Below are 12,409 nucleotides of genomic sequence, written 5' to 3' on the forward strand. Positions count from 1 at the left end.
AGTTCTAGTGAAAACAAATTACTTTAAACTTTATTGTTATACATTTATGTAGATAACTTTTTCTTTAGTATTGAACCTTAATGATATTCTTTAAAAAAATTTTATTGTATATATTTAAGGTCTACAAAATAATGCCTTGATATACATATAGATATACTTACATTGTCAAAGCTGAAACAAAGGTTTGTATTTATGGAATAGGTAGGCTTTGGGAGAAACTCTTCTTCCTGTTTCAATAACGTAATTAGAGAGGAATTGTGTGAAAGGAATTACAAATGGAAACTCCTGGAGGCCAGTGTTATTGCATAGTATATCATTGTTCCCATATTTTGCCTAAATAGGTTTATAGTTATGCCAATGATTATTATTTCTAATATTTTTATATAATAACAATGTGCAGTACTAGTTATTTTCTGAGAATGTAGGTGACTTGGAAGATATAAGGCAGCAGAGGTGTCTTGGGGAGGCTGTTTGCAAGCTTTAGTGTGAGTCCTTGAAGCCCCAAGGCAATAAACATACCTTATATCGTGGCTCTTGGTGAATGTAGCTATTAGAGATGGAGTTGATTTTACTCATGTTGCTATAGCTCCCTGAAATTGTAGTGTAGCTTCCAGTGGTTCTTTTGATAGTTATCAAAGGAATATATACTTGGAACTAGCAGTCCTAATGTTGGAGGGACTTACCAAATTTTTTTCAGAGATAGTTATTCTCTTTCTTCTAATTGGTAGAATCTCTAGGTGTCATTTCTGACATTCTCATTCTGGAGCTTAAACCTAGGTTTGTAACTCTTGCATCCAATGAGAAAGGTATTTCTGCTGTTGCCAGCTGTAAGGTGTGGAAATTGTGCTCTCCAGAGCTGTTTTGGCATAGACTAAGGAAGCAAGCTAGTAATACTTTTCAGAATAGTGCAGCTTGAGCAAGAGCACAGTAGGATTAGCCCTTATATTTCTGACCTAAAAAGAAGAGTGAGAGAGATAATGATGGTGGGGCTTCACACATTTGCAGTGGCTTTCATTAAGCTTCCCCTTTCCTTTATGAATTAAATTGTAGAAACTGCTTGTGTGATGAGTCTGTTCTGTAGCAGTGGTCAGAACTAGGGACATTTCCTAAGAAATACTGTGCAGTACTTTTCTGTATCAGGAAATAACTGGGCATCAACAAATTTTTAAAAACTTTTTATGAAAACTCATGCATTTTGAGCCATTTTAAAATTTTTATCTGAAATTTTCTGAGCTGAAATATACTAGTTATCTTTAGATTGGTAGTATGTGTATTTAGATCTGGGCTGTTCTTCTTTGTTTCCATCCCGAATATATTATAGTTCACCCTAAATTGAAGCATAGGCCAAATTACCTTTTTGGAATGCTTTCTTTTTCTTCCCTTTGTTAGGAATTCCATCATCTGCCTTTTATTTCTTTGCTTATAATGTTTCTATAATCCTTGCTCCTTGGGGAAATATTTACCGTAGAGACTTTAATTTGCAAAACAAATGAAGACACCATTTTTCAAAATGTTTGTTCTCTGGACCATCTTTCTTTAAACTCTTAGATATTTATTTGTCAGATTCTTCAGATAGTCAGTGGAACAAGAATAACACAACGGGTGAGATGATGCAGTTGTTTCAATTATATGGATAGGTCTACAGATATAAATTTTAAGAAAATGAAAAATTCCTTTAGCATGTTGGGGCTTTTTGTTATGGATTATACATGTTGTAGATTATATGATTTTAATAACTCATTAGCTATGTTTACATATATGTTTAGTTATTTTCATGTATGTTGCACTTTAATGGAATCACTTTGGTACTCTTTAAAACTAAACTTTTATAAAATCTAATTATATCCTAAGTGATCATACCTTATTAGGTAAGAGGCTGTGTTGTTATTAATTTAATAGAGCGTACTTTTCCCATTTTGATTCTTTTTTTTTTTTTTTTTTATTAAATCATAGCTGTGTACATTGATATAATCATGGGGCATCATTCACTAGCTTCACAGACGGTTTACCAAGTTTCACATATACCCTTGTAAGATGCACTGCTGGTGTAATCCCACTAATCCCCCTCCCTCTACCCCCATTTTGATTCTTTCATTTAATTTTTGAGTTTGTGTTAATTTTTATAAGACATTTAACTTAGCAGCCTATAGGCATTTGCAAACAAAGACTCTTAAACTATTTTAATTTAAGAGCTTGTAGATGTTGTAAAGAAGTTAGTACTGACTTTTAGTTTTTCTTCCCATTTGGTGTTTCATAGTACTAATTAAACAATTTAAGTTATTATAGATCTTAGGAACTTAAAGAAGAAGAGATCATTTCTACTGGACACCAACAAAGCTAATCACATGAAAATTGATTATCTAGTATTTTATTTACCTGAGCACTGATAAGCAAAAGATCATGTGTTCACATCTTGTTAATATGGGATGGTTTACATTTGTATCTAAATTGTAGAATCATAATTATGGAATTCTTCCTGGTATGTAGATTGAACTTTGGGCTTTGGTTGTGGCTAGTGTATCAAAAAATATAATAGAAAAAATCTGTGATGTTCTCACCCAGAGAAAATCAATATTAACATTTTGATGTATGTTGTTCTAGTGTTCTCTCAGATTGTGAGCATTTAAAAAATTTTTTGAGACATACTACTAAACATTTCTCCAAAAGGATTTGCCAATGTATATTCCTACCAATAAATGTGGCGTGACTCACCATTTGCTCCTCTGGTCAATCTTTTGCCATTTTAATAGGCAAAGATGCATTATCTTATTATTTTTATTTGAATTTTGTTGGTTAACAAAGATATTTTCTGTTATTGCTTTTGCTTCTTCTGTTAGAACTTTCATTAGTACTGTCATTTCCAGTGATATGCTAAAGATTGTAATAGAACATCCATAGAGAAACGGTTGCTACTATCTATACCATTTGTGAAAGTTAATCCTTCTTTACTGGACTCAGTGTAAATATGGAGTTAATCTTATGCAAGTCACTCTGAGTATACCTAAATTTTCTTGAAAAATATAAGCATTATGTCCCATCAGCATCCATATGATAAAGGGATAGAGACTTTATAGTTTGCAAAAAAACTATAAATATGTGTTTGTAAGTATAATAAATAAATAAAAGATACCTGAACATAATTGTTAGAATTCATGTACCAGTAATTTAATTCCTTAGGTAGTTCATAGTAATATTACTTCCAAACACTAGGTAAAATTCATTATACATATTATATTTGTTACAGTAATCCTATGATATAAATGATAGGCCCAATTTTACACTTGATGAAACCAAAGTTCATATATATAAAGTGAAGATTCTGAGGTAGTTAGAGTTGGTGTCAATACTTAAACCTGGGCCACTTGACTCAAAGAGCCATATTCTTCTTGTTCTCAAAGAAGTCTCCAACATTTATGTTACTTGTGAGCTTGCACGATGTAGAAAATTTAAAGCAAATATTATATATGAACATATTTTGTAATGCTCAGAATATTCATAACAAGTTACAATGTTTATCCAAAAGTCAATGGTTTGATTGTAAATATTGATGGCTCTTGCATTTATGAACCTTATAACATGATGAAGTAGGCTAAAAATAAATAAACAAGGAAAAATGTATTTAAAAACTGGGAACCAAATGAAGCCTTGAGATGTTTTCTATACTATCTATGAATGTGACTAAGAATTAACTTTTGCTAAAATTTATGCATCCATTTATTCAACAAATGTTTATTGAACATCTGCTTTGTGCTAGGCATTTTGCTAGGTGAGTAAGAGAGAATGAAGAATTTTAACCTTATTGAATTGAGGGTGAAAGATATTAAACATTTATTTTCCAAGTAGATACATAGTTAGCACATACCAAATGGTGTGCAGAATAAGTGCACAGTATAAGAGTGCACAATAGGGGACCTAATCTAGGTTAGGAGAAGTCTTCCTATGATGGTGACATGTGAGCTCTTAAGAATGAGTAGGAATAGATGAAAGGTGATAATGGAGAAGGAAGATAGAAGAAATCACTTATGGTATAATGAGGGAACCAAGAGGAAGCTGGTCAGTAGGGTGAGTGTTGTATAGTGAGAAATGGAAAATAAGTCTCTGAGGAAGGCAGTTGATATTTCAAAGGAGCCATTTTTAAGACTTATTCTAATCATTAAACTCTTTTTATAACTTTGCTTTCATATTCAATTTTGAAAAAGAAAAACATTTTTAACAAAGAATGTTCTTACAGTATAATCACCTTCTTATTTAGTAGATCTGTTTTTAAAGGGTTTCTGATTATGTATAAAAATTAATTCTACCTATAAGGGCAAATTTAATTTTTTCATTACAAATTATAAGAACTATAAAATTTACTTGGAAATAATTTAAAAAATGTTTAGGTTTATACCATAGAAACTGACCTTTTGTAGATGTGAAAAAAAAAAATCGAGTTGTGATCAGAAGCTTACAAATTTAAAGCTCATCAAGTTGTTTCTATTTGAGATAAATGGAAGAAACCCATTTAAAATTACTCGTGAATTAAAACATTTGACATGTTTGCTTTAACTGAAATGTCCTGGATTAGATCACTGGCAGGTAGTTTTCCTATTCACCTATGGAAATTGGCCTATTTATAATAGGTGTAAGTCTGTGTGTGTGTGCGTATGCGTATGTGTGCACATATGTGGAAAACAGACTGATAGGGAAGGAGCAGAGGAAATGGAGTCCACGGCAAAGACTTTCGTTCCAAATATTCTATGTTTTACATAGTGATCTTTAATCCATAAAAGACATTTTCCTTTCATCTATACAATAATGGTAACATTAACACATATGATGTTTCCTGGCTATTAAAAAATAAATATAGAAGTATAGGTGGCACCTGTGGCTCAAAGGAGTAGGGTGCCGGCCCCGTATGCTGGAGGTGGCAGGTTCAAACAAAGTCCCGGCCAAAAACTGCAAAAAAAAAGAAGTGTTTTATAAACTAAAAATATGTTATGATTTATGTATATACATGTGTGCCTTTGAGAAATAGATTGTTGTGCACCTATGAAAATTTGAAATTATAAATAATAGTCAAATTGGGGCACTCTTACTGGAGGAAAAAGCCATAATTTAACACTTTTGTTTAAAAATAAATACATTAGTTATTTGAAATTTTATATTATTAGATGTTTATTTTGTGACATGGTAATTATGTCAAAAAATAATTCACTAGTTTTAAAAAATTTAGTGTATTTAAATGCCTATTTGTTGACAGTATTATGTATGTGGAAGGGGATAGAGAAGGTTAGGGCTAAGAGTTTAGCTAAAAAAGGGCTAAAAGTTGCATCTATTAAAGAAACATCAAGGGGTAGGAGCAAAAGATCAATACAAATATTAAATATCTTTAATATTTAAATTTAAATTGAGATATTTAAAATTCAGTTTACACACTACTCTCAGATATCTTTTATGGAATAATAGATTTCACCTGGAAATATATTAACCTTAAATTTCTTCTGACACAGAATTATTCCCTGAGAGTGGATGATGATGTGGAGGATTCTCTAAGACTATTCCTACAGGAAGAGTTCTCATATAAAAAATGTTATGACCCTCCCCTATCAAAATAAATTAATGTTAATTGATAAAGTGTCTCTGCCCTTGGTTGTGGGTTTTTTTCCCCAAGGATTTGTGGAAAAATTTTTATTTTATGTGTGTTTTTGAAGTGAATTTTAATTGATAGCGTATAGCTCTAAATTACGTGAATAATATGTAGTCAATTTGTGTAGCCTTTACAAAGGCACCAGATTGTACATTATTCACTTTTCTTTAAAAATAAATGAATGAATTCATTTTGAAATTAAGTAAGAAATTAAGACAACTAAGTACATGTTTTCCAAATGTACTTTGTTGTAGAATTATGGTATTATAAAGGCAGGCAATAAAAACTCTATTGTTGGTTATATTTTTATTGCTTCATGATATCATAAGAAGAATATACCACTTATTTTTAGAGTGTTCTGGTCCTGTGCAGCAGCCTGCACATTGAACAGATATACTCTGTTGCTGGAGTACCAGTTTTTCAGGAAAGGCAAAAAGGGAGAAATGCATAATTTCTCTTATTCTTACCTTATTAAAATTGAGAAGATACCTTGTTTCCATTTTTATTACTTCTGAGATTTTATTGCTGGCGGCCAGATGTGCTGAAACTCCTGACGACAGCATCTATTCATTGCGCGTTTTTAATAGGCTTAGAGAAATATGAGTAGAGTACATGAAAGCAGCTCAGCTTCACACTTCAGCTAGGAATGCCCAAAAAGCTTACTGCTGTTTAGAATTCTTGCTACAGTCAGGAGAAAGCCGAAAGCTGCACGGTACTGAATCTTCTACGACTGAATTAGAAGAATAATGACTGTACAATTAACTATCAACCTTTGCTCATTTAAGCACAGTTTTTACAGAGCTCAAGAGAAATATGGAACTTGATTGGCATGTTTTTATCTGATGGTGTCGGCAAATAGATGACTTTAAAGACAGGTGGTAAGGAAAAATAAGAGAAGGGGAAAAAAAAAGAAAGAAAATGCAATTTGAGACATTGCGCCAGGTCTGCAATTCTGTTTTGTCTCATTTTCATGGGGTTTTTTCATCCCCACCAAATATTTTACAAAATGAGCTTTTTGGACAAACACTGAACAATGCAAGGTGAGTAGAGCTAAGTATATTTTCTTTTAATACTGCTTTTTCAGAATAATAATCATATGGCTGTAAAACTTGTATATTTATGTTAGTATTATAAGGGCATTTTTTTTTTACCATAAACATAAAATTTTATGTAGCATTCTTGATTAATTTGATTTTAAGAAGGAAAATCAGCTTACTTCAAAGCATAATATGCATCTTAAATTTAACTAGCTTGACCTCTGAAACATAATACAAATATAAGACCGTTTCATTATTTTGTTTTCTAATAAATAAAATGACTAACTTAAAATGCCTAAAAGATGTTTTCTTTGTGATCATGGCAGTGATTACATTGCATATGTAGGGATGGGTCTATGTGATCACATGTGATTTGTTGGAAAATGTGAATTAGCAATCATGCATGCTCTTGTAAAACATGTGGAAGATGTTTTCTAGGTCTAATACATTTCTCTATGCAGGGTAGATCAATAATCACTTTTAAACAAGCTATATTGTGGAACTGCTAATAAGGCTTTGTATTTAGCTTGGTTGTCTAGATTGGCAGGATTCATTGTCATAAATTCTTACTGCTTTTTTCAACCTGATCATTTCGTTGTGTGTGTGATGAAGGATTTTAAATTATAAACATATGGTTTAGATGGTTTCTCTGGCTTACACTGAAAGAGGTATTTTATTAGAGAATGCTTTTAAAATGCAGTTTTATTACCCAGTTCTTCCCTTATTTAAGTTGTTAGGCTTTTGAGATTTTTTTCATGTTATGTATCTTCAATAAAAAAAGACCCCATTTTGACTAAATGTATCTGGAGAAAGATTGAGGAAGAAATTTTGTGAATGTGATAATGCACTTAAACCTTTGGAAATTGATGGGAAACTAACAGTGCATAAAATATTGAATGGTATTACTGATCTCTTCCTTTTAGGATCTCTGAAAAATGTGAGGCAGCCTATTTTAGAGATTTAAAAAATGGCTATTATACTATATGTATCTTAATTTAGCAAATGAAAATGAGGCTTTTAGAATATGTTGGCATTTAAAATGTCTACTGATGATAAATACATATTTATGACCTTTTCTTTGAATATATAATCACATAGCTATTTCTTAAAAAATTTTACTGTTCTTTCTTAATACAGTTCTATTCAATAAACTAGTTTTTTTATTTTTAGACTGTTTGAAAATATCTAACAGTTATGAAATACTAGGTTTTTCTGTGTAGACTATATTTTAATATTTTTCTTTTTATTTGCTAATATCTTATTTTAGTGTCTATAATTTATGATAATATGTATTGCATGTTATGCTTAAATAAAAGAAGCAGCTTTCTAAATTTTCCATGACCTGAAGCTACCAGAGTTTTAGGATTTATACTCATCTCTTATAAATCTTTTCCATGTTTTATTCCATCTCATTTTTTAATTCCAAGAATTTATGTGTTTAAAAGTATTAGTATTAGGGCTGTGTGTATAGAAATTATACTATTAACAGCATAGTAGGAATTGGTTTTAAAGTGAGTATATTAGTTTTAAAACATGAGAATATCTTTTTTTCTTGAAGGAATTGTGTGTATCTCTATGCATTTGCTTTAGCTTCAAGTTTCTTTTGTTATTGGCATGCCTATAATTTCAATGCTCTCATTAAAATCTGGAGTTTAATGCAGCTACAATTCAATATTAAAAATGTGATATTTTTTAATGTTCATAAAACCAATCTTGTTTAACTTATTCTGATTCTTACATTATCGAGAACTACCAGTTAATCAATGCAGAATTTATCCTGCTTTAGGAAAAAAAAATTTCTGCCTTTTTATGTTTTTAACTTACTAGTCTTTAAATAACATGTGACATATTTCACAAAATATATCTGATTGTCATAAATAATTGCATAAATAGTTATTACTTTAGAAGTATGAAGAATGAAAAATAAGTATTTGAGTTTGTAATTAATGCTTCCACATATTTTAATTTTTGGTTAGTTTGTGTTCAGATTAGATAAACATTTTTATTCTGCTTAGGTTCTTTAAAAAGATACAAATGTTTAGATTTCAGTTAACATTGAAGCAGAAAGTAAAGCTATAGAGTGAAAAATCATTCTTGAGGAAAAAAAATCATGGAATAAGAATGACCTAAGTATGTCATCAGAGGATGTGCTCTTATGAGAACTTAAATTTTTTCTAAATAATGGGTGTTGCAACCTTATAGACTGGACATCAGTGATCTTGAGATTTTAAGCATCAATTTTATAGGTATCTATATTGGAAAGAACAGTTTTAAGAAGTAACTGTTAACTTGTTTGGACTAGTTAACATGGAATCATTCATTATTTGTACTGTGACCTTAACTGTCTTTAAACAGAGAAATACCATCATAGACTTGGATAATTATATTATATTTTATTTTTAAATTGTTTTCTAGTAGAAATTACTAGAATAGTACTGTACATCAATCATATAGAATATATTGTTAAAAGAGGATCATCTCAAGTAATTTTAAGCTGAGACTTTTCTTAGATAACTAATCTTATCCTTAAATCTACGAGTCAACTTTCATCAGGTTTTTAGTTGGTGGTCATAAAAATCTCCAGTAATAATTGCTCCAGAGACAGTTCCAAGTTCAACTTGTCAAAAAGGAAAGATTTTAAATATAGCAATAATATTGCATGCGTAACATAAATCACTAAACTGGAGATTAATATAGATTGTTAAAATATTTTATTACCTAATAAGTAAATGAAATTTATGAATAAAAATTATTGGTCTATTTTGGACTAACTTTTTGTTGGAAACTATATAGCTTGATTCTTACGTTTAGACTGAAAGTTCTTAGCTTATTCTCTTGCCATTCTTGTTCTTGTGTACCATTTTAGCCAGGATCCTATGTTCTTTTCTAGGTGAAAGCAACTGAAAAGTCTAGCAAGAAAAAAAAATGTCTGTATCTTACATAAATTCATTTGATAAGTTTTGAGGAAATTCATTTTAATTTAAATTTTTGTTATCAAATTTCTCACTGTAAACTTATTATTGCCAAATTAAATTATTTAATCAGGACACAAAAGTAATTGCTTTTGTCATCCATGAAGAAGGCCTGTAAGTACCGAATTCATTGTGAAGTCTAATTTTTGTGATCATTTCTTTGGAAGCAAATATAAATATTGGGATGCTAGATGATATATATTTTTTTAGCAGAGTTCACTACATTGAGTTATCAATTGCTTTTGGGGGGCAGTATTCAAATAAATATGCTAATGATGACTATCTTTTGTGATAAAATTTATAGAAAATACACTTAATAAATATCCTCTACATTTTCCCATATTCTGAATTTTAGCCGTCTTTATTATACAATGAAGAGATCTGCATTTTCCTCCGATGTAATTATTTCCTTGTCACCAAATGTGTGGTAGTAAATTTGCTGTGCTGTCTGGCCACAGAGGGGCATACTAGAACTAGCATTTATTCAGAGTAGCTATTAAAAACAGTTTTTCTCTCCTTCCCATATATATAATGAGATATACAGATATTCATATTTAAAAGTAAAATTAAGAAAAAAGTTAATGAGATGAAATTTGAATTTTTTGGTGTTTTCAATTACAAATAATCATATGATCTAGTTTGTCTGGAGTAGTCAGAGTTTATTTATGCCTGCTGTCCTCCAGTGATTATTATTAGTACCACTTTTCTCTCTCAAAAAAGTATTGTGATCTGATAGTAACTTTGCAAGGTTATTCTCGGTATAAAAATGGAATATACACCTGAAATTCACCTAGTATAAATGAATTTTATTCCATTGAAACATTACCACAGTTCTAAAATATTGAGTTTTAAGTAAAATCTGATTTTGCAAAGTAAATGTTTATTTAGTCTGGTAATATTTCTGGTCAGAAATACTTAGTCATTTACATAAAGCATTTACTATTGTTTTGGCTTATAATGAAACCATTAGTTTATGTCCAGGCATTTTGGTACAGACACTTATTATTCATCATAGCACATTAACGCCTACTTTGATATTATTATTATTACTTTTTAATTTTCATTTTTTAATTTTTTTGAGACAGAGCCTCAAGCTGTCGCCCTGGGTAGAGTGCATGGCATTACAGCTCACAGCAACCTCAAACTCCTGGGCTTAAGCGATTCTCTTGCCTCAGCCTCCCAAGTAGCTGGGACTACAGGCCCCCACCACAACGCCCTGCTACTTTTTGGTTGTAGTTTTCATTGTTGTTTGGCAGGTCCGGGCTGGATTCAAACCTGCCATCTCTGTTGTATGTGGCTGGTGCCTTAGCTGCTTGAGCTACAGACACCGAGCCCCTACTTTGATATTGAAAGAACAGCATGTTCACTTTTCATAGCTCTGACGATGCAGTCTGTATGCACAGTGCTGTTGTTTGGACTTGGTGTGATCACAACGCAATTGATTTCTCATATTACATGAAAAGTCTATATTATGAGGTATAAAGCGCCCAATAGTCTGATATATATTTTATGTGCATGTATACATGTTATTAAATATCTAATTATTATAAAATTAACTTTATGACTATAAATTGTTACTTATTAATAGGCATAAGATCGTGCCTTAACAAAATTGTGCTTATATATCTTTTTTTTTTTAATTTTGGCTTGACATAGGGTACACATAATAAGATTACATTGTTTGCATTTGTTAGGTGAAGTCCAAGTTGTAGTGGAGCCCTTCACCCAGGAGGTGTGCCATATACCCCTACATCGTGCTTATTAGATGGCAGCACACTGAACCCCCTCTGTCCTTCCCTTTCTTTCCTCCTGCCTGTGTTTAGATTTCTAATCAAGGGTGGCACTTGTGGCTCAAAAGCGTAAGGTGCTGGTCCCATATGCCGGAGGTTGTGGGTTCAAACCCAGCCCTGGCCAAAAACTGCAAAAAAAAAAAAAAGATTTCTAATCAAAATAACTTTTGATTCAGATGTGTTTATCATTCATATTTTTACCAGAATATTTACCATGGACCCAAGCAGTATGTAACAATTATTAGTATAGATCCTTAATCTGATACTGATCTACAGTCTTTAAGTAATTCCCTTATTGAAGGAACTTTTGTAAAGTTAGTGCTCTTGGTGATGACTGACAGGTTAATGTTAATGACACTTTTTTATTGTCAACTTCTATATGATCATAAAGGATCTTAGAAAACTTCAAGAAGATAACTACCAGTAAACTTCTTTAATTCTGGCACTATTCGCTGAATAGTAAAATGAATTTATTTCATACATGTGATGGTGCTATGGGTTATATGTATATTCATTTATGATCCTAACAAAATAATTCTTTTTACTCATCTACAATTTTAGTATATTTGCTAAATTTGAGAAATTTTAAGTGTCTCAGAAATGTGTGTGAACATTTTATACAAGGAAAAATGGAAAATAACAGTGCACATTAATATTATAGTATCTTAAAATGTCAGGGCTCCTTTTTTTCCTGGTGTTTTTCAGACTGTACTCTTTGTTTTAGCAGAGACTATTTCCTTCCCATTCTAACTCAATATGTAAAGCAAATATGAGTGGAGCATGAGACATGAGTTCTAAGAAACACAATTTGAAGACTTTTTCTATTCTACCATTGTCATTTTATTCTTGAACAAACTAAAGTCTAGCTACTTACTTAAATCAAATTCGGAACTTACATTCGCTTATACTTCTTTAAACTTTTCATGTTACTGTGTCCTTTGAAATGTCAGAGATAGAGGTAATAGAAAATGGCAAAGAGAA

General features: G+C 31.1%; 1 protein-coding gene across 46 annotated transcripts in view; it reads left to right on the plus strand.

Moving 5' to 3' along the window:
- Nucleotides 1-12,409, plus strand: part of RIMS2 (regulating synaptic membrane exocytosis 2) — a 683,906-nt gene that overhangs the window by 248,700 nt on the left and 422,797 nt on the right. For 15 of the 46 annotated variants that reach the window (XM_053559685.1, XM_053559697.1, XM_053559707.1 and 12 more), the window contains exon 1: nucleotides 6,143-6,669. The exons of the other annotated variants lie outside the window; for them this stretch is intronic. In XM_053559685.1, the coding sequence (XP_053415660.1) occupies nucleotides 6,548-6,669 (122 nt within the window). In that variant the 5' untranslated portion in view covers nucleotides 6,143-6,547. Of the gene's footprint in view, nucleotides 1-6,142; nucleotides 6,670-12,409 lie in introns of those variants that run through there. 46 annotated transcript variants of the gene reach the window in all.

Source organism: Nycticebus coucang, chromosome 13, assembly GCF_027406575.1.
Source record: "Nycticebus coucang isolate mNycCou1 chromosome 13, mNycCou1.pri, whole genome shotgun sequence".
In the NCBI taxonomy this organism is placed as follows: domain Eukaryota; kingdom Metazoa; phylum Chordata; class Mammalia; order Primates; family Lorisidae; genus Nycticebus; species Nycticebus coucang.